The following is a 13954-nucleotide window of genomic DNA, read 5'->3' on the forward strand; positions in this document are numbered from 1 at the left end:
TTTTTTATCTCGTGGCATGAGTTGAGCTAGAGCCGTGAGTTGAGCATTGGCATTACCCGAGGGGCCGGGTAATGAGAAGCATGATGTTTAGCTACTCTCGCTCCGTTCTTCATTGTGCCGAAGACCGCGCGGCGCGCTGAGTGTGTTGTACTTTCGCTTTACTTGGCATATTTCAATAATCGGAATTTGGGTGTTTATGAATCGTTCTCCAATCTTCCACGGCCGAATCGTGAATAATCTTAAGAATCGGAAATTTTGCACACCTCTAATATATATATATATCATTAGAGGTGTGCGAAATTTCCGATTCTTAGATTATTCGCGATTCAGTCGTGGAAGATTCGAGAACGATTAACAAAGGCAAGGCAAGGCAAGGCAAATTTATTTATATAGCACAATTCAACACAAGGCAATTCAAAGTGCTTTACATCACATGAAGATCATAAAAATCACATTTAAATCAACACAACGTAGAAACGAAGACAGAAGATCGCATTTAATCACAGAATAAAAATAAATAAATAAAATAAAAATAAAATAAAAACAAGAGGAGTAGAAAGCAGGTAGATTGAAATATATAGACAGTTATAGATATGCAGTGCTAAACAAAAGCGTTTTTAGCCCTGATTTAAAAGAGCTAACAGTTTGAGCATACTTCAGACAAACATCCAAGTTCCAATTATTTAATTACACCAGGTAAAGTGGAACTAAAACACAGTCAGTGCGGTCTTCGGGACGCAATGAAGAACGGACCGAGAGTAAATATCATGTTCAACTCATGCCGCTAGATTAAAAAACAATAACACCTGACTTCGGCCGATGGCCGGTACAAACATACGGCCACATAATGCTATGGTGGATATCACATATATATAGAACTAGATGCGAAATGACAGACTTGCCGACATTAGTAAACAGCCGCTTAAAGCAGTCTTAAAGCAGTAGACTTCTCTGGAAGGCTCTCTTGTAGCTAACCTAATTAACTTTGTATCTAAAATGCTCCTAAATCGGCAAAATCTTAGACTTGACTCTATCTTTAAATAATGAAACTGTTTTAAAACGTTCACATGTCGAAAGTCAACAGAACGGAAATGATGGAATAACGAGAGCAACTTTAACAATTTTAACGGTTGATTCACAACATTAAATTAATTGAAGTTTAAAGCTGCTGATACAGAATGAGGACTTGAGTATTTTATTAACTATTTTGAACTGTTAACTTGATATTGAAATCGTAGTTTGGTTTAGCCTGAGAGGATTTTTGAACAATTTTGGAACTAATGTACGAAACATTAAAAGCAGTAATCGAACCGTAGCCTCTGAATCATAATCAAATCGTTATGTCTAATATACATACAGATGTACCTCCAGTTATGACATTAATTAGTTCTGCAAGTAGCCGCGTAACCTGACAATTTTGTAAATTTACATGTAAATGCCCTAATCTGTTCCAAGCAATACTGACACGCCACATTAAATTTTACAATTGGGGTAAAACAGGAATAAAATAACAGCCAAACACATTTGAATCATTCCATATTTCTAACCCAACCGTTCATACCTGTAGTGATGTATATAATAGAACAAAATGCAAAGAAAAAAAATATCTTTCACAAGATCGATGGTGCCAATGACACTTCGTGAGTGACACAAAAACGTGAGGAGAACTATGCTGTAATGTGCTACGACAGTATTTAACCGTCTATGCACTTAAAAAACAACAGAAACACGAGCACGAGGAGCCTTGTGCTCATTCGCTCATAGCCACAATAACACCGTTACGCCTGTGCACACCTTATCATAGTGTGACACCCAAATTGATACGTCATCAACAATATGCCAATGGGAGAGGAGACTCCCATTACGGAGGCATGATGGGAAATATTATGACCAACAGGGCAGCAGGATCTTGTGGTGCAACTTTTTTAAGCAGGAATGTATCTTTTAAAATATTGTATAGTATTTTTGCCTCTCGTAACCTGAAATTTCTTTCTTTACAACAGGCAACATTGTCCTATTTAAACATGTCGTAACCTGAAAATAACGTTGATAGAGACGTTGTATTATTTTTTTTCTCATGAATGACTACATTTCTTTCTAGGACCAGACAGAGTCTATGTCCGGGATGAGCCTGTTGGCTGGGAAGGCGTTAAGTTCAGCTCGTATGTCAGACATTCTTAGCCAGACGTCACTGTCAGGAAGTCAGCAACTGCACCAGCGGGAAGAATCAGGTCAGCAGTAAAACTTAAATTAATGTTGACTAAAAATAATAAAATGTGTATTTCAAGCAGCATGTGACGTTGAAGGTGAGCTCCATGCGACGACCTGCTATCCCTCTTCCTGCACCACTGATATGCTTCTCAGCTATAAGCCTCCTGACCTGCAGTACAGCATGGAGCAGGCTGGTGTTTAGCAATGGTACGTAAATCCATTCATCAGGCCAAGTGCAACATTTTTGTAACTGATTTAAAATATTTGTTATGTGTCAAGTTAGCATTACTTTAATTAAGTTGTTTCAAATGTGTAGTTCATAAAGGGGCTAAGGGGGGAAAATAGATAACCGTAGGTCTTAAACCAAGCATTAACAGTATTGAATGGTAATTTTATTCTTCAAAGGATGAAAATATTACAATCTAACCCTATGTGAAAAATAATTGCCCCCCTCATTCAGTCATAAATTGGGCATTGCTAAGAATATTTCATGGAAACCTGAGCTCATTTTCACTGATCACATCCAAGCCTGATTACCTCCAGACCTATTCAATCAAGAAAGCACTGAAAGAACCCGTGTAGCAAGATAAATTGCCCAGAAGATCTCAAAAAGGTACCGAAATTTCCATGATCCGAAGCGACTTAATCTCCCAGTTTTGCTGATCGACAAACAATTCTTCAGGAAAGGGTGGTCCAGAATATCCAGGGTTTGTACGGGTCCTTGAGATCCTTAAAAATGCTTGGATTTTGCTGTCATGTTTCCAGGGTTTAAAAAATGCTTGCATTTTGCGTAACTTCCTTGAAAATGCATAGAAGTGTGAGTCGCACAATATTTCTCAGCACCCTGTCTAAAAATATAAATCATTAAATGAAGGAAAATAAAAATAAATCTGCTTCATTGCTGCTACATGCTCATTCTGAAGCTGCTTTTCCTGTCCCGTGTCACATCATCGCTCCCAAGAGTACAGTGCATTTGAGTGTGTGTGTGAGTAGTTTGGAGTTTAATCAAGCGAACAGTATACAGATAGAATAGGATTTAAATGCATAAACGTGCATTTATTTTGGTTTAGTACAATACTTTTATCTCACGATAAGTTCCTCTTTTTGTCATTTTTTTTTTTCGCGACCTCAACTGTGGAGACGGCGGGAAAAAAAAGGTGTGGAGGCTCAACACCCCCTCTGTTAGTCGCCGTTTAATTCAGTTGCGAACCTTTTCGACACCCCTTGTTGCACAACAAAGTAGCCACTTATCTTCTTTTAATGAGTAGGAGAGAGTAACAGCCTTGTAAAGAGCTTTACTAGTTTTGGCGAGAACGCAATAGTTTTGTTTTGTTGTTGTTGTGAACTACAAACAGTCATGAAGATATCATTTAGTTTACCATTTGGAGGAGAGAGCCATATTTCGAGCGTCCTCGGCGGTGACTTTTGTGTCTACCGAACAGCATTCAATCATTACGCCAGCACCCCTGCTATTGGATACGGTCAGAGTTTGTCAAAAAACATTGGGAATGCACCATCCTAGGGGGTCTTCAGAATCGCCACCTATGAAACTAAATTTCTCCTGCCTCCGGGTTAGTAGAACATTTTGGGAGACGTTTGCATACTTCTGAAAAAGCGCTAAATTTTATATCTGCCTGATTATAATAATAAAAAAGGGATGTTTAAAAGGTTCTGGGAAAACTGAAAATTGGTCTTGAAAGTCCTTAAAAAATGCTTGAATTTGTACATCAAAAAGGTGGACGTACCTTAAATATCAAGACTGAAATATGAAAGCTTAAAGGGACCGTGCAAATGAAGTTAACATTAACTGTTTGATTGGGCCAACGAATGCCATATTTGAATTCATAAAAAAAATTGCTAAGTACACTCTCCGGCCACTTTATTCGGCACTTCTGTCCAACAGTTCGTTAACGCAAATTACTAATTAGCCCATACCATGGGAGCAACTCAATACTTGCCTGGCACCGCCAGACTATTCTCCCTGTATTTTTCAAACACTGTGAGAAATAGTCTGGGACCCAGCCCATTAATGGCCTCTCGAACAAGTATAAAATCAACCGTCCAATCAGATTAGTGTATTTGCGTGACGTGTTCTTAACGAGTAACGTCACTCTTGCGCGCCGAAAGTCGTCTCTACAGCAACACAGATGGCGAACGGGAGAGCCGAGAATATGTTCCAATCCGCGGTAAAACCGGTTTTAAATTACCAAAAACACATCGACACAAGTCATTGACAGCAGTCAACATGGCTCGCGCTAGCCATGTTGAATAAACGTCTCCATTCTCCGTTCATGCTAATTACGTGTCGCTTTAAGAACGTCACGTCTGCCCGTCGCTGATTGGTCCACTCCGCTCTCTGTTTGCTATGGCTTGCTCCGCCCTCAGAATTTGATCCGCTGGACCATCGCCAGACTCAATCGCTGGAACAGCGGTGAGTCTGGTATACCAGGCAAACTCAATACATGCAGGCATTTAGGCATGGTCAAGATGATCTACTGTGAGTTGCTCGTGAGTGTATATGTACCGTATTTTCGTGACCATTGGGCTCACCGTATTAAACGGCGGAGGCTCAATTTCAGGTGATATTTTTGTATTTAAGACACACACAAGGTGCACCGTATTATTGGCAGCATGTAAAACACGCTAGCATGCACGCTAGTGTTTTTTTTTTTTTTTAAAGCAAGAGCAGCAACAGCAAAACAGTTCAAATGTACTTTATTATAGAATTTCACAAAGTACTCAATGCAATATTTATCAAGCCATCAAATTCCTCATCTTCTGTATCCGAATTGAACAGCTGGGCTAGGTATCCATAAACACGGCAGATTCCCTTTCGTCGTTTTCAGAGTCGGTGTCCTTGCCGTGCATCTCCTCCTCCTCAGAAATGGCGAAAGCATATACAGCGCAAACACAAACCTTAGCCCAAGCGTCCACAATCCATTAGCAAATTGTGGTGTAACTCGCCGGACGCTTCCTCCCAGTCTTTATAAAGCTGTGTTCGCCATCCGTCATCCACTAAGGGTGTCAACAATAATCGATGCGGCGATGCATCCCGATGCGGGGCAGGGACGATTCGATTCGATGCGGGCAACACGCTGAATCGATTCAGCGCATTTTAAAATATATAAGTACGTTCAAAAATCTTCCCTGCGCAATTCCGGTGATGCAATGGATTTGGTTTCCCCATTTGTATTGTTATTCTCATGTTTACCTGTAGAGAGAGCTACTTTACATTCAAAGCAAGCCCGTAGAGGTTAGATCGGGCCTAAAAAATTCCAGCCCAACCCGACACGGCCTGTTGATATTGAAGCCCGACCGGCCAGATCAATTAACTATAGATTTGCATGCCCGAGCCGAGTGATGCGGGGAAAAAAAAAACGCAGCAGCAGCAGCAATTTATTTTCATTTCTTCAAGTTTTCTTACTGTTTAAATAGTCTACATATTTTTATAAGAGTTATAAAAGCCTTTACACAACGAAATAACGCTGGGAAAGTTTAATATAAAAAAAAACACGGTTTTGCAGACACACAGAGGAGAAGATTCGAAAGGATCACATTTGCCTTTGTGTGCATAAATAAAAGTGTCTTTCCCAACAAATTCTCAGTTGGCAGACAAAAAACGCAAGTTTACTCAATATTTAAATAGTCTACATATTTTTATGAAATTTATAGAAGCATTTACACGACGAAATAACGCTGGGAAAGTTTGATAAAAAAAAAAAAAAACGGTTTTACAGACACACACAGGAGAAGATTCAAAAGGATCACATTTGCCTTTGTGTGCGTAAATAAAAGTGTCTTTCGCAACAAATTCTCAGTTGGCAGGAAAAAAACGCAAGTTTACTCAATATTTAAATAGTCTACATATTTTTATGAAATTTATAGAAGCATTTACACAACGAAATAACTCTGGGAAAGTTTGATTTAAAAAAAAAAAAAACGTTTTTACAGACACAGAGGAGAAGATTCAAAAGGATCACATTTGCCTTCGTGTGCATAAATAAAAGTGTCTTTCGTAACGAATTGTCAGTTGGCAGGATAAAAACGCAAGTTTACTCAATATTTAAATAGTCTACATATATTTACGAGAATTATAAAAGCATTCACACAACGAAATAACGGGAGGAGAAGAAGAAAAAGAGGGCTGCGCCACAGCCCTCTGCGCATTTTCTTTCTTTTTTTTTTTTTAAATACTTTATTAGTCCGGCGCGGCGGCCCGACCCGACCCACCGAAACGTGAATGCTTAACATTTCGGGTCGGGTCGGGTTCGGGCACAAGATCTAACCTCTATGCAGGGGGGATGAGGAACCCAAATCCGCTTCCTTACCGGAGTAACGTCACAGACAAGCGCAGTTGTAATCGAGAGAGCAGAGAGATAGGACATAACATAACAATGGCTGAAACGGAGAAAGAGGGAGCGAGAAGTATTATAGATATAAGATTGGCTAGCCCTACATTTTACTTTTGTTCTACATTGCAATTTAGTTGATGTTTTGTTTGCAACTGAACTGATCCCTGGATTGACATTGCGATAAAGATGCTGCTGCACTACAATATTTTCTTTGTCGTTTTCTTTAATATTTACTTGAATATTTTTATTGATGGGTCGTTGTGACTAAAATACAGTGACTGTTATTACTGATTTTGCACAGGAGTTCAGATGTTGCACTGTGTGAAAGGCTGCTACTGTGTGTAAAAAATAAAAAAAGAGAAAGCCCTGGTCTCATTATAAGAACTAATTAAATGCTGTGATCTGATTTTTTTTTTTTAAAGATATATATGAAAGTATACTATTTTCATTTGACTTCGACCAGGAGTGACACAAGAGCCAATAAAAAGTTGTTTAATGTCTGTCCGCTTGTGTTGGCTCATGATTCACAAAAAATATGCTTTGCTTTAGAATTTTAATGCATCCCAGGCTTTAATGCATCGCAATGCATTGCCGAATCGAACCGAATCGAATCGTGACCCTCTGAATCGAATCGAATCGTGGCCTTCCGAATCGAATCGAATCGTGAGGGCGGTGTCGATGCACACCTCTATCATCCACTGCTCCTTCGCCGCACGCAACTTGACTTTAAATGCCCGGTTTAAACCGATGTCCGTAAGAGTTCTATTATTTTTCTAGCTCGGGCCACCTGCCTTATTTCAGCAGAAACTCAGCTTTATGTTTTCTTAACTTGGCGAAGCTCATTTTCCTGCTTTGTTCACTTCCAAACCATCGACTCATTTATATTCTATTCTCTCGCAGCAGCTCGATTCCCAATTTGCTTCACGTAGGTGATAGTCTTAAGTTTGAACTGGGCTTCGTAAGTGTGTCTCTTTGCCGTAGAAGCCATTTTCAGGGGTCCTATGCCAAACCGATGTTGTTTTGCTTAACCACATGCCCCATCACACGCAACCTTCTTTAAGGTTCGCATGCGTCTCTCACTTACGTCCGCCTTGGTACTCGGTCCACACAATATCACCACATGGAATTTTACTTTTAGGTGTGCCTTGTGTTCATGGAAATACGATATGTTGGGTTGTCAAAAGTATTGCTACTCAACCCATCTAGTTGCCGCTGCGCATCCCTCATCTCCTCTCCATCGAGACTGTATAGCTCTTCACACGAGACGGCATCAGCGGGCTTGTAACTTTAGACCACGCTAGAGGCTATTTCAATAACAGTCCAGTATAGCTAGTTCTGTTGCAGGAGGACCAATGCAGCCACTGTTAATATAAAAAAAAAAAAAAAAAATACACATCTATGAAATGTAGTAAAGTTTTGGGAATTGGGAAAAATAACTCTGGCCGGTCAGAGTTGGGTTTTATCAGGTAAATAAAAATCATACAATTTGCACGCAAATGTACACTGCAAAAACACACCTACTTAAAACTGTTGAATTCCCTTGTTTTCAAATCTACTAGAAATAATTGAAAATATCTGCCAGTGCATCAAGTGAATTTTACTCTTATATTTCTTGAAATAAGAAAAATAGCTAGCTGAAAATAAGCTTAAGACTTTTTTTCTTTTAAACAATAAATTACCATGTTTAATATTTTTTTAAAAAAAGCTTGTTTTTCAGAAATGTTCTTAATTGAAGAATCGATATTGTCCAAAACATTTAAAGGCAAATTTTTCTCGATTTAGGTGAAAAAACTTTTAGATGTATGGGCTTAATAAGAACAAATAGTATAATGTTTACCTAAAGTAAGTGGAATAATCTGACGCATTATTCTGTTAACCAGTCTTTAACACTCAAAACAAGATGGAGAAAATTATTTGACCAGATTCAAGAAAAATAATCAAATTAAGACGTTATAAATTTACAGTGTACTCAGTAGTCCTAAGCCAAAGTCGTTCAGCCTGCTTTCTTGTGAGACGAATTCACTCACAAATGTTGTACTTGAACAACTGTATTGCCAATATTTAATTTGAATATAACATAGTGACCATCTAATGTCATTATGGTTTGATCCTGGAACTGAATTACTTATTTCTATTGCGTTCTTAGAGTGGGGCGAATAAGTATTTAGTCAACCACCAATTGTGCAAGTTCTCCTACTTGAAAAAATTAGAGAGGCCTGTAATTGTCAACATGGATAAACCTCAACCATGAGAGACAGAATGTGGAGGAAAAAAAACTGAAAATCACATTGTTTGATTTTTAAAGAATTTATTTCCAAATTAGAGTGGAAAATAAGTATTTGGTCACCTACAAACAAGCAAGATTTCTGGATGTCAAAGAGGTCTAACTTCTTCTAACGAGGTCTAACGAGGCTCCACTCATTACCTGTATTAATGGCACCTGTTTTAACTCATTAACGGTATAAATGACACCTGTCCACAATCTCAGTCAGTCACCATCCAAAATCCACTATGGCCAAGACCAAAGAGCTGTCGAAGGACACCAGAGACAAAATTGTAGACCTGCACCAGGCTGGGAAGACTGAATCTGCAGTAGGTAGAACGCTTGGTGTAAAGAAATCAACGGTGGGAGCAATTATTAGAAAATGGAAGACATACAAGACCACTGATAATCTCCCTCGATCTGGGGCTCCGTGCATGATCTTACCCGGTGGCGTCAAAATGATAACAAAAACGGCAGAACCACACGGGGGGACCTAGTGAATGACCCACAGAGAGCTGGGACCATAGTAACAAAGGCTCAGTAACACAATGCGCCACCAGGGACTCAACTCCTGCCCTGCTAGACGGGTCCCCCTGCTGAAGCCAGTGCACGTCCAGGCCCTTCTGCAGTTCGCTAGAGAGCATTTGGATGATCCAGAAGAGGACTGGGAGAATGTGTTATGGTCAGATGAAACCAAAATAGAACTTTTTGGTAGAAACACAGCTTCTCGTGTTTGGAGGAGAAAGAATACTGAATTGCATCCGAAGAACACCATACCCATTGTGAAGCATGGGGTTGGAAAGATCATGCTTTGGGGCTGTTTTTCTGCAAAGGGACCAGGACGACTGATCTGTGTACAGGAAAGAATGAATGAGGCCATGTATCGAGAGATTTTGAGTGAAAATCTCCTTCCATCAGCAAGGGCATTGAAGATGAGACGTGGCTGGGTCTTTCAGCATGACAATGATCCCAAACACACAGCCAGGGCAACAAAGGAGTGGCTTCGTAAGAAGCATTTCAAGGTCCTGGAGTGGCCTAGCCTAGTCTCCAGATCTCAACCCCCTAGAAAATCTGTGGAGGGAGTTGAAAGTCCGTGTTGCCCAACGACCGCCCCAAAACATCACTGCTCTAGAGGAGATCTGTATGGAGGAATGGGCCAAAATACCAGCAACAGTGTGTGAAAAGCTTGTGAAGAGTTACAGAAAATGTTTGGCCTCTGTTATTGCCAACAAAGGGTACATAACAAAGTATTGAGATGAACTTTTGGTATTGACCAAATACTTAACATCATGGTTTGCCATGACCATGACCATTGCCGTTCACCATGATTTGCAAATACATTCTTTAAAAATTAAACAATTTGCTGGCACGGTGGCTGATTGGTTAGCACGTCTGCGTCACAGTTCTGAGATCAAGGGTTCAATCCTGGGCTTCGGCCTTCCTGTGTGGAGTTTGCATGTTCTCCCCGTGCCTGCGTGAGTTTTCTCCGGGAACTCCGGTTTTCTCCTACATCCCAAAAGCATGCATGGTAGGCCGATTGAACACTCTAAATTGACCGTAGGTATGATTGTGTGCGTGAATGGTTGTATGTCTCCTTGTGCCCTGCATTTGGCTAGCAGCCAGTTCACTGCCCGTAGTTAGCTGGGATAGGCTCCAGCACCTCCGCGACCCTCATGAGGAAAAGCGGCATGGAAAATGAATGAATGAATTAAACAGTGTGATTTTCTGTTTTTTTTCCCCCACATTCTTTCTCTCATGAATGAGGTTTACCCATGTTGACAATTACAGGCCTCTCTAATTTTTTCAAGTGGGAGAACTTGCACAATTAGTGGTTGACTAAATACTTATTTGTCCCACTGTATAATTAAAAATAGAATTGTTGGTCACGCATCAAATGGATTGTGATGTCAATTTGAGGTTTTACCATACATTACTTGACTTGAACTTTCGGTCTGGGATCAAACAGCATTTTACTACTGTACACTTGTTTCACCTTTGTTTTTTTCTATCATATTGTTTAAAAGAACCACCAAAACCATTCGATATGCCCGTATAAACTTCTAATAATATTTTTCATGTTAAATGTTTTCCTTTTTTCTCATTTGTTCTCTACAGGATGTGGTGTATCCTATGTACAGAGGTCAAATTCAAGCATCCTGACTTGTTGACTTGAGTTGCGCTGCATCATGCCAAACCAACATCATCCATCTATCCATTGTTCACCATCTGTTTGTAGGGGGAGGGATGGTGTTCTGCTAGAGTGTGGGTGCTGAAAAAAAAAAACATAAAAGTTTGGGCATTCAGGGTTAAAAAGGTCAAAGTGCCACCATCTCCTGCACAAAACATCTATCATCTGTTACCAGTGGATTCTTCTTTATCAAGACTGTCCCACTCCTCACCAATATCCCGTCACCCACGCACACATTGTTTTGGGCCGGCTGTGAGACGGACACACTGCTGCAACAGATCCAAAGTATTCGCATTGTGTGTGTGAGATCATTTATGTGCACGCTTGCGCATTGAGGGGCGTGGAAAAGAAAGGCTTCTTGAAGCTGCACACAGCCCCCCACACACTTTTCCCCTCCTACTTGCAGACTGCAGAGCTTTTCAGACTGGACGAGAATCTCTGCATTAGTGTTTTTGGAGTCTGTCTCCTCTGCTCCCTCCAAAGACTCAGCTCAGTGTCATTACACAGAGTTACAAACCAGCTCATTTCTTATGTTGCTCCCGCCGTCAACCCGCCCCTTTCTTTATTATTCTTTTTATTTTAATTTTTAAATATATTTTATTGTCAAATCGTAATGTTCCATGTTAGACATAATGTTCAATATCGTTACTGTTGTTACCACGGTTTCCAGTAAAATGTTATCAAGGTGACATTATTATAGGAAAACAGTTATGTGTTGTTAGGGGGACAACAGTTAAGAGAAAAAACTGAATTCTGCACTTTGGACTCACCCCACCTTATTCCTTATTCCTCTCTTTCATGATGTCGTACTACTTTTTGGATCCCTTCAAACACCACTCCATCCTTATTTTTCCCCACCTGGTGTTACCATATCTCCCAACCTTCTCTCATGTCTGTGACATTGTATTGCATTGTGCGTAGTTTTACCAGATTTTTGCTCCTTTCCTTGTACAGCGATACCATGTATAGACCGCTTTTGCTATTTCTGCAGTTTTTTTGTCTTTTTTCGTTGTTGTTAGAGAGGCTTTTTTAATGTCATTTTTATTTTTCAATGTTTTCAAAATGTTGAGTTTTTGCTTTATGAACCTTGAAATTTCCTGCCAAAAGAGGACAGAGAAGAGAGACAGTGCTCTTTCTATGTCTTAAAGCGATTGTTCGTATTTGTTTTAATATTATATCGAGACACTTGAATAAGAAGAGAGTAATAATTTTTGTTGCTTTATAAAGTATTTCATTTGTTTGTCATTTGTATTGTTGTTGCGCCTGTTTTTGTTTGAGATAGTTGTGGCACGCTATACAGGGTCAGGTTTGTCCGGGTTGGTTTGAGGTTTACAGACTTGATACTCGGGGAAAAAATACAAAAATTAACAAAGGGAACTTGACATATCTTCCAAAATATAGAAATCATAAAGACTGAACACTTTTTCCTCTTCTTTGTACCCTTAAAATCTGCTGTGATCACTCTTGTCTTCCTTTTACACATTGGCCCGGATGGATATCACATTTGAAATATCACTCGTTCTCTCTTACTTGGAATTGTGCAGACTCCGCACTCTTCTCCAAACGATCAAAAAGAAACATTGCAGGTTGATTGATGCGTTAAAAGTAAATTTGATCTCAATAGCACATGAGTTTTAGATATTAGGCATTTTGATATGAGCCTGCCGTTAATATGCAGTAAGCTGTTTGGCGGTCTTAGGCAGTGCCAGATGGAAGCTAAGCACACTGGGGACCACAGCAGAATATTAAAAAATAAATAACTGGTATCAACCGCTTCCTTTTCCTATGTTGAAGTGTGAATGTCACATTTTCCCTTCTTTCATGCCAACTCCAGATTTCTGCAGATAATAGACATTCAGATCTAAATGTAAATGTTTATAATGGCCCAATTGCACAATACCAGACTGCACAGTTAACTTTGCAACCAACAAACATTCATGTCATGTTTCACTTGTGCTTTTCATTTGCACTCTGTAACTCCCTATGAAGATTCTATGAACATTTCCAAAGGTCTCTGTTCCTCCAAATGGCCTTGATTCCTTGATCAGATCTGTGCGACTGGCCTCTGTGTCAAGTTCAAGAGCATTGAGAAGGACACGAGTGGAGTAAAATGCAAGAAATTAAACCTGGGGAAGGAGACCTACAAAAAGGCTCAGTGCCAGTGAATTGCAGGGATGCACGTGATTCAGCAGAGTGGGGGAGTGCTGCTTGCCTCGTCATACTGATTCAACTCATTGCTCATTTTTGTTCTGCCTCCTTGATGCCGCCCTCTAGTGTATGTGTAACTCATCTCAGCCTTTCCTTCTCTGCAAGGCTCTTGGTTCTGTTTTGTTTTCATTTTGCCTTTGTTTTTATTTTTCATTTTTGTTGAGTACAAAAATACTAAATTGCAACAATGTCTAAAAAGATTATCAACCAAATTAAGATAAAAAAATATATATATAAATAAAGAAATACTTTAAAATGCTATGGCTCTGCAGCTTTTTATTAATGCCGAACAATTGTGACAAGAATTAAGCTGAAAACGATTTGAACACAATTTTTGGTATGTTAGGCCCTGCAACTGTTTTTACCTCGTTTCAAGTTTTGCTAACTATTAGATCCGAAAATTCAAGGGAAAAAAACCTGAACCAAAATATACGTGCATGTTTTTATTTACCATAATTTAATATTCGGACTATAAACTGCCACTTTTTTCCTTCATGTTGAATCCTTCGGTTTAATAGTCCAGTGCGGCTTATTTGTTGATTTATTTGGGTTAATCGGTAACACTTTATTTGACAGCGGCGTCATATGACCGTCATAATTATGACATGACACAATCATGGGCATTACTGAATGCTTATGACAGATGTCATTAAGTATCATCTGGCATATTATGTCCCTAACTCCATTTACGTCCAGTTTGGATCCTTTATATCCATTCGATGGTGAGAAAAA

General features: G+C 39.5%; 1 protein-coding gene across 4 annotated transcripts in view; it reads left to right on the forward strand.

The window, feature by feature from the left end:
• sik3 (SIK family kinase 3) overlaps positions 1 to 12263 on the forward strand; it is a 59042-nt gene extending 46779 nt beyond the window's left edge. For all 4 annotated transcript variants that reach the window (XM_057838362.1, XM_057838364.1, XM_057838361.1 and 1 more), the window contains 3 exons: positions 2102 to 2231; positions 2292 to 2418; positions 10942 to 12263. In XM_057838362.1, the coding sequence (XP_057694345.1) occupies positions 2102 to 2231; positions 2292 to 2413 (252 nt within the window). In that variant the 3' untranslated portion in view covers positions 2414 to 2418; positions 10942 to 12263. The remainder of the gene's footprint in view (positions 1 to 2101; positions 2232 to 2291; positions 2419 to 10941) is intronic.
• Positions 12264 to 13954: the final 1691 nt, after the last annotated feature.

This window comes from Corythoichthys intestinalis, chromosome 6 (assembly GCF_030265065.1).
Source record: "Corythoichthys intestinalis isolate RoL2023-P3 chromosome 6, ASM3026506v1, whole genome shotgun sequence".
Classification (NCBI taxonomy): domain Eukaryota; kingdom Metazoa; phylum Chordata; class Actinopteri; order Syngnathiformes; family Syngnathidae; genus Corythoichthys; species Corythoichthys intestinalis.